General features: G+C 42.8%; 1 protein-coding gene across 1 annotated transcript in view; it reads right to left on the bottom strand.

Moving 5' to 3' along the window:
- Positions 1-5468: 5468 nt before the first annotated feature.
- The window catches only part of SPMIP4 (sperm microtubule inner protein 4), a 39028-nt gene continuing 23999 nt past the window's right edge, over positions 5469-20497 (bottom strand). Inside the window, exons 6-10 of the mRNA XM_025179109.2 lie at positions 15146-15330; positions 13738-13826; positions 12476-12650; positions 12142-12233; positions 5469-6315 (exon numbers count right to left, since the gene is read on the bottom strand). Of these exons, the coding sequence (XP_025034894.1) occupies positions 5482-6315; positions 12142-12233; positions 12476-12650; positions 13738-13826; positions 15146-15330 (1375 nt within the window). The 3' untranslated portion in view covers positions 5469-5481. The remainder of the gene's footprint in view (positions 6316-12141; positions 12234-12475; positions 12651-13737; positions 13827-15145; positions 15331-20497) is intronic.

Genomic DNA, 20497 nt, shown 5'->3' with positions numbered 1-20497 from the left:
TGGTGTGTAAGGGGAACGTGGGGAGTGCCTTTCTCCTCAGTCGTGGGTCACATCAGTGAGGGTTTGTTTTATTTTGTTTTTCATTTGTGTTTTCATTTGGTTTTCATTTTGTTTTATTTTGTTTTCATTTGGTTTTCATTTGTGTGCAGCCCCCAACTGCCTTTTCTGTGGGTCAGCAGCCCCCAACTCAAAAAAGGTTCCCCATCTCTGATTTAGTGGCATTATCTAAAGTAAGTCTAAGTTATAGCATTGTAAATAGTTGTAGCAGAAGAGGTTATATGTCAAATTATTCTCCAAGGCATCAGCCTACGGCTGAGAAAAGCTTCACATTAAATCTCCCTTGTAAGGAGATTTGTATGGTTGAGTGTCCTTATGTAATGATATCTTAATCTCATGTAATCTACAGAGCCTTTGCAGTTCTTGTAGTAAACCAGGCAAGACATCAAGGTGTTTCTTAAATAAGAGCATCAGGATGGTGCTACAACTCATGTGAGATTCATTAAGAAGAAGAGAAGCCCGACTATGACCCTGGAATTTTCTGTGAACTAACCCTGATGCCATGTGTAGGACCAAATCCTGTCTCCTATCATGGAGGGCCAGGACCCAGCACAAACAGCAGTGCTCTTCTGCAGAAGGAGGGGAGGTGCAGAATTTGGAGGTTTTGTGTTGATGTCCATACACTCTGTGCCCTGTAGAACTCCATAGGGGCTCCTTGGCTACGTCTAGACTGGCATGATTTTCCACAAATGCTTTTAACTGAAAAGTTTTTCCGTTAAAAGCATTTGCGGAAAAGAACGTCTAGATTGGCATGGACACTTTTCCGCAAAAGCACTTTTTTGCGGAAAAGCGTCCGTGCCAATCTAGACGTGGTTTTGCGCAAGAAAGCCCCGATCGCCATTTTCACCATCGGGGCTTTTTTGTGCAAAACAGTTTTTAGCTGTGTATACTGGCCCTCTTGCGCAAAAACATTTCCGGAAAAGGGCTTTTGCCCGAACGGAAACGTCAAAGCATTTGTGCAAGAAGCATTGATTTCGGACAGTAGAAAGTCTGCTTTTGCGCAAAATCAAGTGTCCAGTGTAGACAGCTAGCAAGTTTTTACACAAAAGCAGGTGCCCTGGGCTGTGTCTAGACTGGCAAGTTTTTCTGGAAAATCATCTGCTTTTCCGGAAAAACTTGCCAGCTATCTACACTGGCCACTTGAATTTCTGGAAAAGCACTGACGATCTCGTGTAAAATCATCAGTGCTTTTCCGGAAAAAACTATGCTGCTCCCGTTCGGGCAAAAGTCTTTTTCCGAAAGACTTTTGCGCAAAAGGGCCAGTGTAGACAGCATAGTACTGTTTTCCGCAAAAAAGCCCTGATCGTGAAAATGGCGATCGGGGCATTTTTGCGGAAAACCGTGTCTAGATTGGCCACGGACGCTTTTCCACAAAAAGTGCTTTTTCGGAAAAGCGTCCTGCCAATCTAGATGCGCTTTTCCGAAAATGCTTTTAACGGAAAACTTTTCCGTTAAATGCATTTTCGGAAATTCATGCCAGTGTAGATGTAGCCCTGGTGTTTAGAGCTGCAGGCTGACCGGGTAAGATGGTGGATGCATAAGAATACATCAGTAAGCCATTATTCTTTGCAGAAAAGCACAAAAGCTATAGCAACTTCAGGGCTGCAGTGACAGCTGTGGAATTGCCTCACAGGGAGATGTGATTCCTTACTTCACAGATCTCCATATAGCACAGTCACTTTTTGTGGTATCAAGTATCAGAGGGGTAGCTGTGTTAGTCTGAATCTGCAAAAGCTGCGAGGAGTACTGTGGCACCTTATAGACTAACCAAAGTGTTGGAGCATAAGCTTTCATGGGCAAACACTCACTTCATCAGATGCATGTAGTGGAAATTTCCAGAGACAGGTATAAATATGCAGGCCAGAATCAGACTAGAGATGACAAGGGTCATTGGGAGAGTTGGTTTCAGCTCCCTGCTCCAGATAGGGGATTCAAACATGGATCTCCCAGATCCCAAGTAAATACCCTAACTGTAGGCAAGCATACTCGCATGCTTTCTCTTACTACTTGACCTGGTCTCCCTCAACTAACTTTAGGCCAAGTTATGTGTGGTTTGAGCATGACTACCAGATGGGGCCCTGCAAGTGAGCTAGTCTGAGAACCCTGTTGGGGTGTAAGTGTGAGGCAGGGCACTGAGCAGAAAGGAGTTTGGTAGTGTCAGGATTTCGGCAGCTTTGCTTTTGCCCACCAGCAGAAATCTAGTTAGTGTGTGTGGATAGAGGGGAAAGTTGGTGGATTTCAGTGGTACCTAAATGCTGGAAGTAGGCACCTAAAATAGCTGTGGATTTAAACCTTTGTCCATAATGAGACATTTGAGATCAGACTACCTGCCTGATAGATAGTTTGAGTGATGTTTTAATACCAAGGCCACAAAATTAATGCTCATTTTGTCTTGTGACTCTAGTAACGTGGGAACTGCTATACCAGAACATATCTGTGGTCCAGTCCTGTCTGATCAATGCTGAATGCTTTCATGGGCTCTTAAATCTGCCCTTGATCAGCTTATATCCTGAAGCGTAAGGGTTGATATCACTTAGAATGTTTATTCAATCTACTAGAACTGCAGATGCTCTTCTTATGCTCCTAGAATTTGTGTCTAATCCTTTTTTGAATGGTGCTAAGCTCTTTTCCTTAATAGTATCCTGAGCAGCATTTTAAACAAGTAAATTAGTACACCGTTTATAACGTGCTTCTTTTGATCTGATTAATTTCACTGAGCAAAAGGTCCAGTGGTTTCTCAGTATACAACTGAGACTATATTATATGAATGTCTGAGTGGTAATGTTTCTCATTATACAACTTTTCTATATGATGCATGTTATGTCCCTTAACAAACTAGTTCATCTATTTCCAAATAAATAGTCTTAGTCTTTTACAATCTTCGCGGTATGTAAATAACCCCCTCAAGTTTCTTATAGTTATTGCCTCTCTCTGGACCTTTCTTATTTCTAAGATGTTGTTTATGAACTGAGGTGAACAACATTTTATGTAGCAGACAGAAGATTTTTACACTAGCACCTCATTCTGTATTCTTTGTGGTTTACCATCTCTTTTGAGTGTTGCTGCACATTAAGTAGAAGTTGTTACTGATTTTGAAATGAGAGGTTACAACTAATTTAGAATCCATTAGCGTCCAGGTGTACCTTGCAGTCTGCTTGATGTGTCTCAATTAAATTTAATATGCCTTTGTGTTGTCTACTTAATACTGTGTTATATCCTTCAGGAGTCCTCATACTCAACCTTAGTATTAACACCTAATTTAACCATCCCTCATCTTAATAACCAAGGACCTGATTTTGTCCACATGCAGACAGGATGCACTGCTAGGGTTGCCAGGTGTCTGGTATTATACTCAACAACTTTGGTACCCCCCCCCCCTTTTTTTTCCTTCAACGAAATTTTTTCCCGGTGGTTTTTTTTTGGGGGGGGGGGGAAGAGAGGTGTTTGGTATTTTTGTTTCAGCTATCTGGCAACCCAACGCACTGCATGTTTTTCCCCCTCCCACACAAAGGGGGCTCAGGTAGATACATTGCATCGTTTCCTCTGTAACCTAGATAGGCAGATTGCTCTCTGCCGGTCTCGATATCTGTTCAGGGAAGACGACAATACTGGGAAGCATAATTCCTTTTCCAGTCAGCCTGTGGAGTTCTCACACATAGATATTATAAATCCCTGGCCAGAGCTGGCCCTACCATGAGGCAAACTGAGGCGGCCGCCTCAGGTGCCAGACTGTGGGGGGGGCACCACTAGGACCCAGAGTGTAGAAAATTGTGTCTGCTGCTGGTGCATATGTAGGTAGCAGAGCAGTACCATGAGAGGAGTAGAATGGGAAGAAGGCAGAATTGAGGCGTTTCAAAGTTTTGGCCCAAGCGAAGGGGCATGGAGGCGTCATTTGAGCTCCCCGCCTCAGGTGCCAAAATGTTGTGGGCCGGCCCTGTCCCTGGCTATGTTATCTTTCAGTGCCTAGCTAGTGCCTAAGGAGACTCCTGGGGGCAGCTTCTAGCTGCTTAGAGCCGTGGACTGAGGTCAGGGAGTCAGGGAGTTGGGAAGGGACTATGAGGGACACTGATTCTGACATCCTGCTAATCTGGGGAGTATGTTTATGGGGAGCGAAGAGGCAATTCCTGCTCCTTCGGTGGAACAGTTCAGCAGCCTAAAGTGAAAAAAGCGTTGTGGCATTTTCCCCCTCCACTTGGGGGCCTAATTTAATAATCCTGGGTTTAAATAACTAATTAAAAACCTATATAGGGTTGTGTCATTACCAAATGTTGGCACTGTACTAATCCCAATCTGCCTCCTAGCTCCTTAATAAATTCACTTGGACCATACTTAACCCAAGGATCAACACTGAAAAATCCCACTACAGGCAGTCCCCGGGTTACGTACAAGATAGGGACTGTATGTTTGTTCTTAAGTTGAATTTGTATGTAAGTCGGAACTGGTACATATTGTAGGGGAAACTCTAGCCAAACATATCTCCAGAGCTCAGTTTTATTCTCCCACACCTCACTTCCCTCAGTCCTTTATTCTCAAGCTGAGGTGTTTGCTGAGAAAAGCCGCTCCACGTCTTCCTGGTCTGCTCGGGGGGTGGGGGTGGGGGGCACTAGCTTCGCATCTCCCTGGTCTGCTGGGGGGAAGCAGCTAGTGCGGGGTTGCCTCACCCTGTTTGTAAGTAGGGATCCGATGTAAGTTGGATCCATGTAACCCGGGGACTGCCTGTATTAACCTCTCTTGGCAGTCAGAATAGCTGTTTAGCCTTACATTTTGTGTTCTTATTTCATGGCCAGTTCTTAACCCACAACAGGACTTTACACTAAGTTTCCTTAATAGTGTCTCATTTTTTTGGGAGGGGGAGAGAGGCTCTATCAAAATGATTCAGCTTGCTTAAATGCATTCTGTATAGTGGTTTTCCATTAGCTTCTATTCTGTCAATGTTGTTAAGGATTCCTCAACAGGTAGAGAAGTACAAGCCAGCCTTCCCACAATAGTGCTGCTCTGTTTCTATCTCAAACTTGAAGTCCTTTATACTTTTCCCAACTGTTTTTCCCACCACTGAGCTAATTCCCTTAATCAGCCTTAGGCCTTATTTTAAAAACAGCTACTATGGTGGCGGCTTGCAGTCCTTTGATGGTTGTCCTTAATGGCAAATTACATGTTTGGCTTAGTGGTTTCCCTATTAATTCTAGGGCTCCTTCAGAACCATTGGGTGAAAGCAGTTCATCCCCGGTGATTCAATACAATTTAATTTTGTATTCCATCACCTTTATTTTTAAACAGACCTGTGTCTCAGACTGTGGATGTTCTTTTCATTACTTTACCAGTGAAACTGAGAGAAAGGAGTCCAAAATATAAGCCAGAAAGCATTATGTTGTAAATACAAAGAGAGGGACTGATTTTTTTAATTTAAAGGGACAAAGGCACATGTCAGTTATAGAAATAAAATGAATTGAAGCCATAGAATGTGTGCCTCCTCCCTTCATGAATATTATCCCGGAGGTCTTTTACTTCTCCTTTAATAGAATTATGAAAACGTTTGTGTGCTCCTGTTTTAGAAAAGGAATTCTGAAGCTCAAGTAATGATGTCTGAGGTCGAGGCACCCCAGAATTAGGAATCCATTCAGGCAGTGCTATGTTGGGTGGGTTGCTCTCCAAACTCAAAGTATATTGGGTTTCCTCTTGATCACTGTTTTCAGCTTGGAAAATGCTGCCTTCTCCCCCCATTTGACCCTTTAGTAAGCCTGGCTTACTAAGACTAACAGGGTTGTGCCACACAATGTATTGGTCTAAATGGCTGGGTTTCAAATCTTCGTAGTAGAGGGAATTCCATGATGGGGCAGGAGGAGGTTCAGATTTAGGCCTGACTGAAAGCTGCCTTCTATACAAAGCTTCTGTTTTCCATGTATCTGTGATTTTCTGAAATTTGTTTACTGTAGGTCTGTTTTCCTGACTCTCACCTCTCTGGTAACATACATCAGGCAATTGAAGAGTCCGCAATGAGTCCTCTTCTCTTTTCTTGTCTTCATTTGTTGTATGTTTACATTGCCGATCCAGATTTGTTGCTGTTTTCCTATTGCTGAGTATCATGTCTGAGTAACTGGGTATGACAGCATGAACTGTGTACAAAACTGGAGGCACAGTGATGTCTGAGGAATCCTGTTCTTGTAAAATTGATTCATGGGGTCGCCGACCTTGAAGGAAACGTGCAATGCGCCCTTCTAAAGGCCTTACTTGTGAGAGACTAGGCAGAAACGATTCTTTCTGTGGAAGGAAAAAATAGGATTAGGGGTGGCATCTAAACCTAGGCATTTCATGAAAGAACAGTGTTGTGGCTGCTGGTCCTAATTGCTGAGTTTATCTCCAAGGGCGACATTTTAGGAGAGCAGGGGGGCAGCAGCTGTGCATACCAGGACATGGCTTGCTCTATCAGGGAGCAAGGGGCAAGTACTCGCATTCTGTGATTTACTCCAGGAGTAAGAGGCATGCACGGAATCCAAATACTTTATGGAATCCAAGTACTTTAGAATCCACATATTTTCCTCTCAAAAAAACAAACAAAAAAAAACCACACCAGGGAAAAAATTCTGTTGAGAAAAAAAAGGAGGAGACCATAGTTGAGCAAAAAAAAAGGACCCTGTGAGTTAAGCAAAAAAAAATTTCAAAACCAGTGTGGCCCCTTTAAGAAATGCTTTTGAGGCTTTTTCGCCCTAACAGGCTGCCAGCGGCCGTCCACCATCTTGTCTCCTTGCTCTGGGCCAGACAGCTCCCCTGCGGAACCAGATAAGCACCCAGGATTTTCGCCTCCTGGCCGGGAAAAAATTGGAAAATACTGGACATTTTAGGTGTCTGGTATTTTCTGAATTTTTTTACCAGACAGGAGGTGAAAATACCGGACTGTCCGGGTCAATACTGGACACCTGGCAACCCTACCTGGTACAGCTTGCAGTCTAAAACTTAAATAACTCAAATGTTTTATTTCTGCTATTTATTGTAAAGGGCTAATAGAATAATATTGTTGTGTGGCGTAGTGGGGGTGCTGTCTGCTCTGGATCCCTCTGCACGGTGAGGTGTAATTCCCACTGACTCACCCACGTGTTGTGATGTAGTGTCAGTACCTTGCTGGTTGCTGTGCTTGGGTTGTGGGCTGTGAATGACCCCTACTGGCCTCTGCCGGTGAGCACTGCCCAGCAGGTGGGCTGCCTAAGTCATGTAGACAAAGACCCAACAGGTCAGACAAGTTGGGGCAAGGAGGGAACTAGGGAAGTGAGTGTTTGGGGGAAGGGTCAGTCTTGAGCTGGAATCATGAAGGAACCAGTCTAAGGAGGGGGCTGGAATCTAGGGTCCCAGGGACCCCATCTCAAGGGGTCGGAGGCATCCTGGCCCAGAGTCCTGTAGCAATAGCACGTCTATGCTGTGCTGTATCTTGGAGAAGCAATAAACCCACTATTCTACTGGCTGGTGGAGTCTGTTGTTGCTGCTATGAGGGTGCAGTGTCGGGGGAATCCCAACTGCATCGTCACATGTTGGAACAAAGCTGTCTGGTCCAGGATGGACCTTTTCCACACAAAAGTTCTGAGGCCACAGGGCAAGATAAACAGACTTGTGTTTGAATTAATGAGAGCTGCCATTTGATTTTCTCAACTTGAAGCAATTGTTGAAAATACATTTTTAAGCCTTTTTCATACATGATAAAGGAGCAGAAAAAGGGCCCAAACTACTTTGTCCAGGTCGTCTTTAAAAGAAGACTCAGCAGCTTTTCTATTTACATTATGGGTAAATTTTTTTAGGGATGTCAGCTGAGTAAGAAAATTAATTGTGACTAATTGCAGTTTTAATCTCACTGTTATACAATACCAGAATACCAATTTAAATTTATTATTCATATATTAAATATTTTTATATATTTTTAAATATATTTATTTAAATTGCAATGTAGAATACAAAGTGTAAAGTGCTCACTTTAAATTACTATTTTTATTACAATGATTTGCACTGTAAAATAGATAATCTACAAAATAAAGTAGGAAGGGTCACAACAATGTTAGCATATCTGGCAAGAAAATATCTTAGAATGCTGGCTACATGACTGCCATGCGAGCATCTACTTTCACTGTCAGGTGATAGTGTAAATAAGTAGTAGACAGTATTATCTCCTGTAAATGTAAATAAACTTTTTTGTCTTAGCAATTGGCTGAACAAGAAGTAGGACTGAGTGGATCTCTGGCTCTGTAGTTTTAAATTGTTTTGTTTTTGTGTAGTTATATAAAATAGTTATTCTACATTTATAAGTTGCACTTTCATGATAAAAAGATTGCACTAGAGCATTTGTAAGAGTTGAACTGAAAAATACCATTTCTTTTGGGGTTTTTTTTATAGTGTAAAAATCTGTAGTAAAAATAATGTAAAATGATCACTGTGCAATTTAAAAAAAAAGAGTAATTCTATGGCACCTTAGAGACTAAAAACATATGTACAGTATCATGAGCTTTCATGGGCAAACCCCACTTCTCTAGGTGAGCTTGACTAACATGACTACACTTCTGAGATTGTGCACTTTGTACTCTGTGTTATAACTGAAATCAGTAAATTTGAAAATGTAGAAAAACATACTAAGTATTTATAGTACATTTTAACTGGTGTCCTATTATCATTTAACAGTGTGATTAAAACAATTGTGATTAATTTTAAAATTTGAGTTAATTTTGAGTTAATCACTTGCATTAATTGAAATGGACAGCTGTAAACATTTTCAAAAGCATCTAAGGCAGAGGTGGGCAATAAAACAGTGGTGGTTCACCAGGGTTAGCCTTTAGTGAGCTGCTGCTACTATATTTATCTGCACCTCCACAGGTACAGGCAGTCACTAAGATCTACTATACCTGGAAATTATATATCCAGCTGTTGTGTAGATATATACTAAATTAATAAGTCCTATTTTTAAAAGTGGCATAGCCACTTAGATATTTAAATCCCATATTTAAATTACTTTCATTTAGTGACCATGTCACTTTTAAAAATGGGATGGAGTTCTAGTAACTTAAGTGCCTTTGAAAATATTACTTCTTTCTACTCTGAAATCTGACTTTGTACAAATCTGTACCTTCTGACTCAGCAGAGGTGCCTCTTATGTGTATTCAAAATCACCTTGGATCTTTTAGTGAGAAATAATGTTTGAATTAATTTTTTATTCTTGCTAGCACTGCAAAACCAGCCCAGCTGTGGGGAAGTGAATTGGAATCCATTCCTTCTTGTGCATTTTCAACAGAACCATTTACGTAGTTCCAATCAATTATGCCTGGGCAAACCTACTGAAGACAATGGGACTGTATAGGTGTCACAGAGGGCAGAAACTGGCCTGCAGAACATGCATTATAGATAATGATGCATGAGAAGAAAGCAATTTAGCTTGATTGATATTGAGTTTGCATGGCTGGCAGTTATGAAAACAAATTTTCACTTGTAACATGAGCACATTTAATATTAAAATTAAGAGACAATAAACTCCCAAGGCCATTTTACCCTTTTGCAGAGTAGAACTGCATTTTAAAAAAGATTCAAAGAACTTTGAAGGAAAAGGAAAGTTACTCACATGAATGTAGCAGAATGGATCATGCAAGAGTAATGGAAAGCTCTCTCAAAAACCTCATCTAATGCTGCTTAGTAGACAGACATTAACCTGTGATGCTACATGGACTTTTACCAAATGGAAGACATGTCTATGCATTATCAAAAAAGATGGAGTTTGATAAAAGCAATAGACCAGATCCTCAGCTGATGGCTTCAATGGAGCAATTCAAGATTAGAAAGGCAAAGGCACAAAATGAGATCAAACTAGCTACAGGCATAAAGGGAAACAAGAAGACTTTTTATAAATACATTAAAAGCAAGAGGAAGACCAAGGACAGGGTAGGCCCACTGCTTAGTGAGGAGGGAGAAGCAGTAACAGGAAACTTGGAAATGGCGGAGATGCTCAATGACTTCTTTGTTTCGGTCTTCACCGAGAAGTCTGGAGGTGTGCCTAACGTAGTGAATACAAGCAGAGAGAGGGTAGGTTTAGAAGATAGGATTCACAAAGAACAAGTTAAAAGTCACTTAGGAAAGTTAGATGTCAGCAAGTCACCAGGTCCTGATGAAATGCATCCCAGGATACTCAAGGAGCTGATAGAGGAGGTATCTGAGCCTTTAGCTATGATCTTTGAAAAATCATGGCAGACGGGAGATTCCAGAAGACTGGAAAAGGGCAAATATTGTGCCCATCTATAAAAAGGGGAATAAGAACAACCCAGGAAACTACAGACCGGTCAGTTTAACGTCTGTCCCAGGGAAGATAATGGAGCAGGTAATTAAGGAAATCCTATGCAAACACTTGGAAGGTAATAAAGTGATAGGGAATAGCCAGCATGGGTTTGTGAAGAACAAGTCATGCCAAACTAATCTGATAGCTTTCTTTGATAAGATAACGAGCCTTGTGGATAAGGGAGAAGCGGTGGATGTCATATACCTAGACTTTAGTAAGGCATTTGATACGGTCTCGCATGATATTCTTATTGATAAACTAGGCAAATATAACTTAGATAGGGCCACGATAAGGTGGGTGCATAATTGGCTGGATAACCGTAGTCAGAGAGTTGTTGTTAACGGTTCTAAATCCTGCTGGAAAGGGATAACAAGTGGAGTTCCGCAAGGGTCTGTTTTGGGACCCGTACTGTTCAATATCTTCATCAATGATGTAGATATTGGGATAGAGAGTACGCTTATTAAGTTTGCGGATGATACCAAACTGGGTGGGGTTGCGACTTCTTTGGAGGATAGGGACATAATTCAAAATGACCTTAGCAAGTTAGAGAAATGGTCAGAGGTAAACAGGATGAGGTTTAATAAAGAGAAATGCAAAGTGCTCCACTTAGGAAGGAACAATCAGTTCCATACATACAAGATGGGAAGCGACTGTCTAGGAAGGAGCATGGCAGAAAGGGATCTAGGGGTCATAGTGGACCACAAGTTGAATATGAGTCAACAGTGTGATGCTGTTGCCAAAAAAGCAAATATGATTCTAGGTTGTATCAACAGGTGTGTTGTAAGCAAAACTCGTGAAGTCATTCTGCCGCTCTACTCTGCACTAGTTAGGCCTCAGCTGGAGTACTGTGTCCAGTTCTGGGCGCCACATTTCAAGAAAGATGTGGAGAAATTGGAAAGGGTACAGAGAAGAGCGACAAGAATGATTAAAGGTCTAGAGAACATGACCTATGAAGCCAGGCTTCATGAACTGGGCTTGTTTAGTTTGGAAAAAAGAAGATTAAGGGGGGACATGATAGCGGTTTTCAAATATCTAAAAGGGTGTCACAAGGAGGAAGGAGAAAATTTGTTCCTCTTGGTTTCTGAGGACAGGACAAGGAGTAATGGGCTTAAAGTGCAGCAAGGGAGGTTTAGATTGGACATTAGGAAAAAATTCCTAACTGTCAGGGTGGTCAAATATTGGAATAAATTGCCAAGGGAGGTGGTGGAATCTCCCTCTCTGGAGATATTTAAGAACAGGTTAGATAGACATCTGTCAGGGATGCTGTAGGTGGAGCTTGGTCCTGCCTTAAGGGCGGGGGGCTGGACTCGATGACCTCTTGAGGTCCCTTCCAGTCCTATTATTCTATGATTCTATGATTTACACTAGTTGAGGATCTGACCCAATGTGTTTCAGCCTCTGCTCTGGTGCACCACTCTTAAGAGACCTCCCTTCTGATTTTCAGGGTAGCATTACTAATGTTTGTAGAGGCAAAAGGTATTGTTAAGTGCTGTTGTGTGCTGGTGAGAGCTTTGAAAGACAGAGGAAATGCAACTTGGGTATAGAATCACAATCAAGAAAATTAGTAATTGAACATGTCTTTGATACATTATATACCTTCTGTCAACAAAATAAACCATCACAGATTTTAACTTATGAATAATTTATCTCCTATTTAGAGTGAACCTGATCTTGTGTAAATATATTACTGGGGCTAGTGTTTACTACTGCAAGTCATATCTGGATCTACTCCGATTAGTGGGTGTTAATTCTGGTTGCAGGCTGAGGTTTTTAGTGTTTGCAGGACTTACAAGTTCCACATCTTCCTCTAATTCTCCAGTCACTCTGCCAATTAGCTTCATGTCAGAATCATCCAGTACCAGGGGATTCATGGGACCTCTACCTTAAAAAGAAAAGAAAATTGGTTTCTATTCTTCTTTGGTTAAAAAATGCTTAGTCACATATATGGAAAAACTCAAATAACTGATACCCTGTGTGACATTTATTGTACAGCTGCTTTTTAAAAATACCCCAAATCTTAAAATAGGACTAAAAAATGGAAAAATAAATGCACTGGATAAATACTGATATTGTGTTATTTTTTGTTCTTTATCTCTATTAGTTCATATTCAAAATAATACATACCTGTGAAATCATAGTTATATGTTGTTATCCACTGGGCCTTCTCTACATTTCGTAGCATATTGGCAGTTCTTGAAGAGAGATTATTTTCTAGTAAGTTGCATGTAGAGTTAGGAGCCACAATCTTTGGTGGCTTTGGATAATATATCTGACTGCTTCCCTCAACAAATTTAGGAAACTGGAGGAAAAATAAAATAGGGAAAGTATAAAAACCTTGCTGCATCTCTGTGAGGTGACTGTAAGACATGGAATATCTGTGGATAATTTAAAGTTCTGATATAAAAGAATCCAGAAAATATGGTCTTTTGGGGAAACATTAAGTGGTAGCATGGGTGAGCTGACCATACATGTATTTCTGAAGGAAGGGCCTATGCACCTCTTACTCTTGTGAGTAATCCTTACTGTTTCAACTCAGCATTAGCCATTTTCCACACTGTTCTTCCAGCAATTTTGTTTATTTGATGGAATTACTCACGGGGATAGTTTGTATACCCTGTGTCACTGGATTTTCAGCCCTGTATTACAATCTGATTAGAATATTTAACAGCTGCATAATTCAGATGTAACAAAGCACTTCATGTGAGGCTCTTCCATGCTCTCATATTTTCAAGGGCACACCTAGGCTGGAGCCTAAATACCATTCATACACGTTCATATTAACAGGGCGCTTCACTGGGATTGTCTAGTTAATGGGCTTGTATCTCTCCATATCCATAGGAAATCCGTCCCCTGAAACTGTATCTGTTTCCTCTGTTTACCACTGGCCTCCCCTACACTCTTCATCTTTTCCTAGGTATGTTTTTCATCTAATTTAGGCTGAGCAGAGACCTCCTCTTTCTATTCACCCGAAGACAAAAATTGGCTTTTAAGGGGGGGGGAGCTATATGTTTAGGGTCAAAGCCATCCATTCGTTCTGTGTTCATGCAGGACCCCTGGCAATGGAACCAGTGTGCTTCAGATGATAAAGCAGAGCTAGATTCAGAGATTTGTGGACAGGATGTGCACGTATTGCAAAACATGGAGACCAGTTCTGCAGGGAGAAGAGAGAGACTCTCTGTAAGGCAGAGTGGGGATAGGACAAGGGCAAAGTCAGAGAGTATCTGCAACTATACAGATTGTCTGGTGGTGGTCACTCTGGTGGTGAGAGCTGCAAAGCAGTGTCTCACTGGCCATTGGCCATTTTGTTAATCTAGCACAAGAAATTCCTCCTCCTACATGTGTGATAAAAAATGTGAATTTTCTTAATCACAGCAACAGTTACCTACATGAAAGTATGTATGTTGTCCTGGCCAATGCAAGGCCTCCTTCTGGGAATCATATGGAATGTTGATGACTTCATGTCTATATGGATTACCTAAATGGATCAGAAAAAACAACAATGTATAACAATGGCTAACAATAATAATAATTAATAATATGCATCAGATACAGCCAGAGAGAGAGAAGTTCACTGGGGGCAGAGGTTTGTACCACAAATCATCCTCTCTGGGATGGGTTTTATTGCAAGGGCTCTCGTTTAATGCAAATCAGCACCAATTTTGCAAGACTCTGCATTCTTTCTGTGTAGTTTTACAAGCAGTAAACAACACCACAAAATACTGTAGGATAAGTAAGATCTGATGAATTGTAAGATTGGTCCTCTGCCCATAAAACCACTTTCAAAGGTGGAATTGAATGCTGCTGATCAGTGAAGTAGCTGAGCACGAGTCTGGGGCAATTGAGCCCTGGTCTAAGCTACAAATTATATCTCTATAATTACATCACTCACGGGTGTGACATAGCAGCTCCTGCCTCTCAGGGAAGTGGAGTATCTATGCCAATGGGAGAAGCTCCACTGTTGGGCTACGTCTACACTGGCCACAATTTCCGGAAAAGGGATGCAAATCAGGTAAGTCAGGATAGGGAAATCCGCGGGGGATTTAAATATCCCCCGTGGATTTAAATAAACATGTCCTCCGCTTTTTTCCGGCTTGGGGAAAAGCCGGAAAAAAAGTGTCTAGACTGGCACGATCCTCCGGAATAAAGCCCTTTTCCGGAGGATCTCTTATTCCTACTTCGAAAAAAGCGGCGGACATGTTTATTTAAATCCACGGGGGATATTTAAATCCCCCGCGGATTTCCCTATCCTGACTTACCTGATTTGCATCCCTTTTCCGGAAATTGTGGCCAGTGTAGATGTAGCCTTTGGTGTAGGCAGCCTCTTCACTAAACACCATAGTAGCACAGCGCTGCAAGTATAGATGAGTTCTCAGAGCACAAGGGGTGTGGAAATGTTTGCTGCATGTTTTTGTACCCCATGACTTCACAGTGCACATTCTGCCATTTGTAAACACCTGGGTTTCATCCCTGGTGTAACTCTTATGGTCAATGGAGCTACTTTGGGATGAATTTATTGGGCCCAGGATTTACAAACTTTTGATTCTTGCCATGGCTTTTTCTAGCCCTGTTACTAGCAATAATTATTCCCATACCTGGAGGGCATTGTACACTAAATTATATGCTTCACCTCTGCTGGAATTTGAGGGCCATGATAGCAGCATGCTTGATACCAGCACTTGAGACTCCTGCTTAAGCCAGTCTGCTTAGCTCCGTTGCTATTTTTGCACACCGCCTTCCTTTCCACAACATCACAAACTTCTGAGAACACCAAACAATTGCCCACTGCTGCTTTACCTTTGGTCTTTCTCAAAACAATCACATCATAAGGCTTTGTAGGGACGTTGGGATGAAAAGGCCGGTGGCTGCTTGCTTGGATGCCAGTGTCTCGGTCTTCTGGTGATTTAAAGGTTGGGAACATGGCATACCTGGAGATGTGTGTCTGGTAGGGGTGTGAGACTGGAAATGGGAGGCATAATTGTCTTGGATTGATTTTAGATGGAAAGAAGAGCAGAAAGAAACACGGTTACCTTACATTAAATAAATATAGATTTGTCTTAATAGTTAAATAAGGCATTGTAAATCCAACAGGGCCAAATTCAACCCTGGAATAGTTCTACTTAAGTCACTGAAGTTACAGGTGGGAGGAATGTAATCTGCTGTGTTTAAAACAGATAGTGAGTCATTGTGTGTCAGACACTTGTAAGGAGATGCAATAATTGCTTAATTGAGAGGAGGCCTGAGAGACAAAGAAGGGGGTCTTTTAGTTTCTTTAATCTTGTTTTCCCTTACCTCACCAAGAATTTTCCTGCTCACCTCCAGACTACTGAGGCACTTTTCTGCATTCCCTTCCCTTCTTCTGATGCAAAAAAGATAAATTGTCTTTGTAGTTTTTGCAACCCTTGGGGCCAGCATTTGGGCCACAGAAATGCCATTACTGGCAAAGGGGCATCAAATAAAACTGTACAGTCATCATGTCTCTAGGATCAACTCTGCAGCTGTGCAGACACGAAGACCAAAACAAATATCTGATTTCTATTTGTTAGATTTGAGAGGGGGTGTTTGAAATCAGAGTTCAGACCCAGATCAGAATTTTATAAGAGGTCCCTACCAAAATAATTTTCATGCTACCTATAATTCTACCTGGGCCCACACTACCTTCCTTGGAGAGGTCATCCACAGCTTCAGCCTGCAGAGTAACACTATCCTTACAGGCTCATTAGTCCATAAACATTACAGCCCTCCTCTCTTTTGGAAACTTGCTCCTGTCTCTGTAATGGTACATGACAGGAAGCTCTGCAGAGAAAGGTATAGTTTGAAGCTCTCTTAGCCAGGACTCTCTGGTCCGGCAACATCCATGGTGTGGCGCAAATGTTGCAGGACCAGAGAGTTCCAGTGGAGGGCCAGTGGCAAGGATCCCACAAAGCTGGCTGGGCAGTGGGATGCCCATAGAGAACCCACCATCAGCACATGGCAGCAGGTCTGCCCAGCAGTGTTGGGAGACACGCACATGGCTGGGTGCTGCGGTAGCTTGGTGGGGCAGGGATCTACAACATGCGGCTGCCTGGCGGGTCCTAGAGCCCTAGCGCAATCCATGTGGCTGCCCAGCAGGTCCCAGAGCCAGGGCAGTGATGGCTGCCCAGCGGGGTCAGCAGGGCAGTGTGGCCAGGAGTAGGTGAGGAACCAGCCGGGAGGCCAGTGGGATGGGCGGGGGGCTGAGAAATGATCTCCTCTAGTCCAGCAAAATCCCTTACCTGAGACCGATCAGGTTCTGAGGTTGCCGGACCAGGGAGGTCCAACCTGAACCCACAATAGGGTGAGTAAAAGACTGAAGCACACACATGAGAAACTTTCCTGGACAGTATTTTCCTATGGACTCAAGAACTGGTGTAGGAGGAAGCAGAGGACAAAGTGATAAGACAAAAAACAGACACAAGGAGCAGTGACAGAAAAAATTAGCAAGAGAATGAAAACAAAGGAAAGAACCAATCGCAATACAAATAGCATCCACCTGCCTCACATACAAGTACAAACTTCAGAAAAGCAAACAGGCGAGAAGAAGTGTGTAAGAAGAGTGAAGGCACAGGAGGTGAGATGCCATCTTACATATGGAGTGCTGAAATCAGCTGAGGTACTGTCAGGCAGCCAAAACAAGGATATAAAAGAGGAGACTAGAAGGCAAGACAAGACCTGCTTATTGGCACAGTACAGTTGTAATGCATTGCTCTGGCATGTGTGAGATTGACCTTTTTCTAGACTTAGGCCTATGCATGGGAAAAAAGGAGAGTGTAGTTGTGCTGCCTGCCTGTTGTTGGGAGAATGCTACCACTTTCCCCTTTTACAGTATCATTGTTCTAGGCACATTTATGCCCCAGTCCAACAAAGTTCTTAACCTGGACACTTAAGGTAAGTGTGAGAAGTCCCACTGAAATAATTTTGCTGGATCAGGGCATTGATTAATATAGAGGAAATACCAAGGTGCTTAACTGCTTTGTTGGCTTCATACCTTAATGCTACAATTCAGTGATGGTAACTGGCAACTGCTTTACTCGTGTAAAATAAAAAATCAAATACAAAACGTAATGTTTTCTAATATTAATTTTAGCTTAGCACTGCAGAAAAGATCAAACACATTAATAAGCAGAAGAAAGCTACAAAATAATATGTGTCCCGAAGACTTGGAGCAATTTATATTTTTTTAAAAAGGCAGGAGGAATGAGGAAGTGTGGCTTCATTATAGGCTATACTGTTCTTTGGCAATAAACAAACATATGACTTTCTAAACCCAAAGATCAAATCTTATAAATGCATGGACTTTGTACATAATGAGTCACATTTGCTGTTTACTTTTAGGTAGCAAATGGAGACGAATTCTACCCTCAGCTCCTAGCAGAGATCCCACTGAAGCTAACAGATATCAGGCCTGTGCATCTAAACTCAAAATTGTGCCTATTGAAATAATTTTTTCTGGGTAGGGAGGGGTGCTAAGAGAAATTCTCACCCCGGACACTGAGAACTGGAATTTCTTTCCCATACTGCTGGGGCTACTATTTTCATCTTTCAGTTTTTGAATAGTAAGGAAATCAAAGAACTACATAAAATGTCCTAAAATCTTGTGACAAGTGAATTAACAGAGATCCAGGGGTCTTTCTCAAGGGAAACAAACACTAGGTTTCTGTTTCAATACGAGGGAATAGCATGATCTGGCTTCACATCACAGTTTACAGTTGCTTATTGTGAACAGACATATTTTCCAACCTGCTTTTAAAAAAAATACAGTCCATATACTATATATAAAACCAAATTCACCCCTTTCCTGAGACTAGATTCCACTTACCAAAATATCAACAATAAGCAAACAAAGAATAGCTTAGCTAGGGAGTCTCGCAACACATTTTTGGTGACTTCAGAAAATAGCTACCAACTCTTGCTGGTGGCCACTCTGAGAAATTTTCCTAGAGTACTTAACTAACTTTTGGAAAACCCAGTTAATATGCACATGTCCTTGTACAAATCACTGTAATTTATGTATGCAGGATTTTTTATAGACCCAATAATAAAAATTATGTACCGTTGTCTCTATTTTTGAGTGGACCTAAACAGAATAAAAGCACAAGTAAGATGCTTTGCATGTTCTTATCTTTTTTGTTGCTTTTTTTTTTGTTCCTGTTTTGGTCGCTATTTTTTAGACTTGCTAGCTAGTAAGTCTGCTGCTGTGAAAAGTGATACTTGTATGTTCATGTCTCCAGGAAGGTGAGGAACCCACTGGCTGCTAGCTCCAGAGAGGAGCAAGGACCAACCCTGGTAAGGGGTCAGGGGGAGGGGCTGTGGCTTCCCCCCACCCCCACACACATGCACCCAATCAGTGCCAAGGATGCTGTGGCCACAAGAAAAGCCCCTGGTGGCTGCATGTAGCCACAGGGGTTGCACTTGAGAAATTCTGGCTTAGACTTTCTGACCAAGCTTGGCTTTACCTAGGTGTAAGGGAACTGTTAGCCCCTTACTAAAACTCTGTGGGAGTTTTTGGTTGGTCAGCTCCCCAGTATCAAAAGGGGAAGGGTCCATGAGAAATCAGGGCCCTGAGACTGACAGACCCCAGAGACAATAAAAAAGCTCAGCTCAGCCTGATTGACAGGTTGGACAGGCCAGTGAGGAAATTAGGAGGCCAGGCCCGTCCTCCTTGTGAGCTGGGATTTTCTGGGTCTCTCTGAGAAAAGGAGAGAGCGCTAAGAGCAGCAAGAGGAGCAAGCTGTGTGGAGAGACAGACCTGCAGTGTCGGAACCAGAGGCCCATACAGCCCACAGAATGCAGATCCTTTGCTAAGAAGCAGATCTGCAGTGTCAGAGCCAGGCACGCACAGCCCAAGGAGCAGACCCTGTGGTGAGGAGCAGACCTGCAGTGACCAGAGAGCCAAAGGGGTCAGAGAAGCAACCCAAGGAGGTGGAGGCTAGCAAAGCAGCACAGTCTGCAGCTGGATGTGGTGAGCAGCTGGGACCAGCAAAGTGAAGGGAGAGGCTCTGGACAGGGAGACACCACCAGCCAAGAGGCCCTGCAGGCCAGACTTGGGGTACGTCTAGACTACATGCCTCTGTCGCCAGAGGCATGTAGATTAGGCTACCAGACATAGGAAAATGAAGCGTCGATTTAAATAATCGCCGCTTCATTTAATTTTACATGGCTGCCACGCTGAGCCGACAAACAGCTGATCAGCTGTTTGTCGGCTCAGCGCGATAGTCTGGACGCGTGGGTGTCGACATCAAAGGCATTTGTCGACCACCCAGGTATGCCTCCTGGGATTTAAATCGCCGCTTCATTTTCCTATGTCTAGTAGCCTAATCTACATGCCTCTGGCGACAGAGGCATGTAGTCTAGATGTACCCTTAGAGAGGGAATGTAACTCCAACTGGGAGAGGGGTCCTGCCACCTAGAGCCTGAAGTCATGCGGTCACTTCTAGACCAAGCGTGTCCAACCTGCAGCCAGCCCGCCCCCTCCTCCCCCTCGCAGCATAACCAGGGCCTGAGAAAGATCCCTGGGACCTATAAGGAAGAGACTGTGAACTGTTCTTACACTCTGCAAACTGCTGTTTGTGCTGTCCCCGTGCTATAGAGCGGGGCTGTGTGTTCTCTTTTAACCTTTCTCATTTTTCCTTATTCTTTTCTTCTTAATCAGTTGCTGTTTAATAAATTGTATTTGCTTTGATCTGTATGAAATAATCACTGGGTCAAGAAAGCATCCAGTGTGAAGAGAGCACCCCAGAGTGGGGACACCCTAGCCCCTGCCCCAAGTAACTACAAGGTCAGGGATTAAGCCCCAGAAAACCTGGGCCCAGCCTTGTTGGGATTTCGAGGACTCTGCTACTCAGGAGAGTGGAAGGGGAGACCTCAGGGTCAGGGAGGCTTTTGGGTAAAGGAAGTGGTGCGGGGACTCAGATCCTTTCGCTGGCCCATTTCACCAGGGTAGTATAGAAGCCAGGAAATCTCTCCACAATAGCGGGACCATTCCCCCGCTTACATAGGGCCCCATTCTGAAGTCCATACCCTATATTTTCTTCACTAAACAGGAGCTTCCTCTCCCCCCTGCCCGTATATGTAGGCAGGGTAATAAAGTGTGACTGTAAACCCCCTTCAATGTCCACTGGCCAAGGATTC

This window comes from Pelodiscus sinensis, chromosome 2 (assembly GCF_049634645.1).
Source record: "Pelodiscus sinensis isolate JC-2024 chromosome 2, ASM4963464v1, whole genome shotgun sequence".
Taxonomy (NCBI): domain Eukaryota; kingdom Metazoa; phylum Chordata; order Testudines; family Trionychidae; genus Pelodiscus; species Pelodiscus sinensis.
Note: the sequence above shows the minus strand (reverse complement) of the source record. Positions and strands in the feature narration are given on the sequence as shown.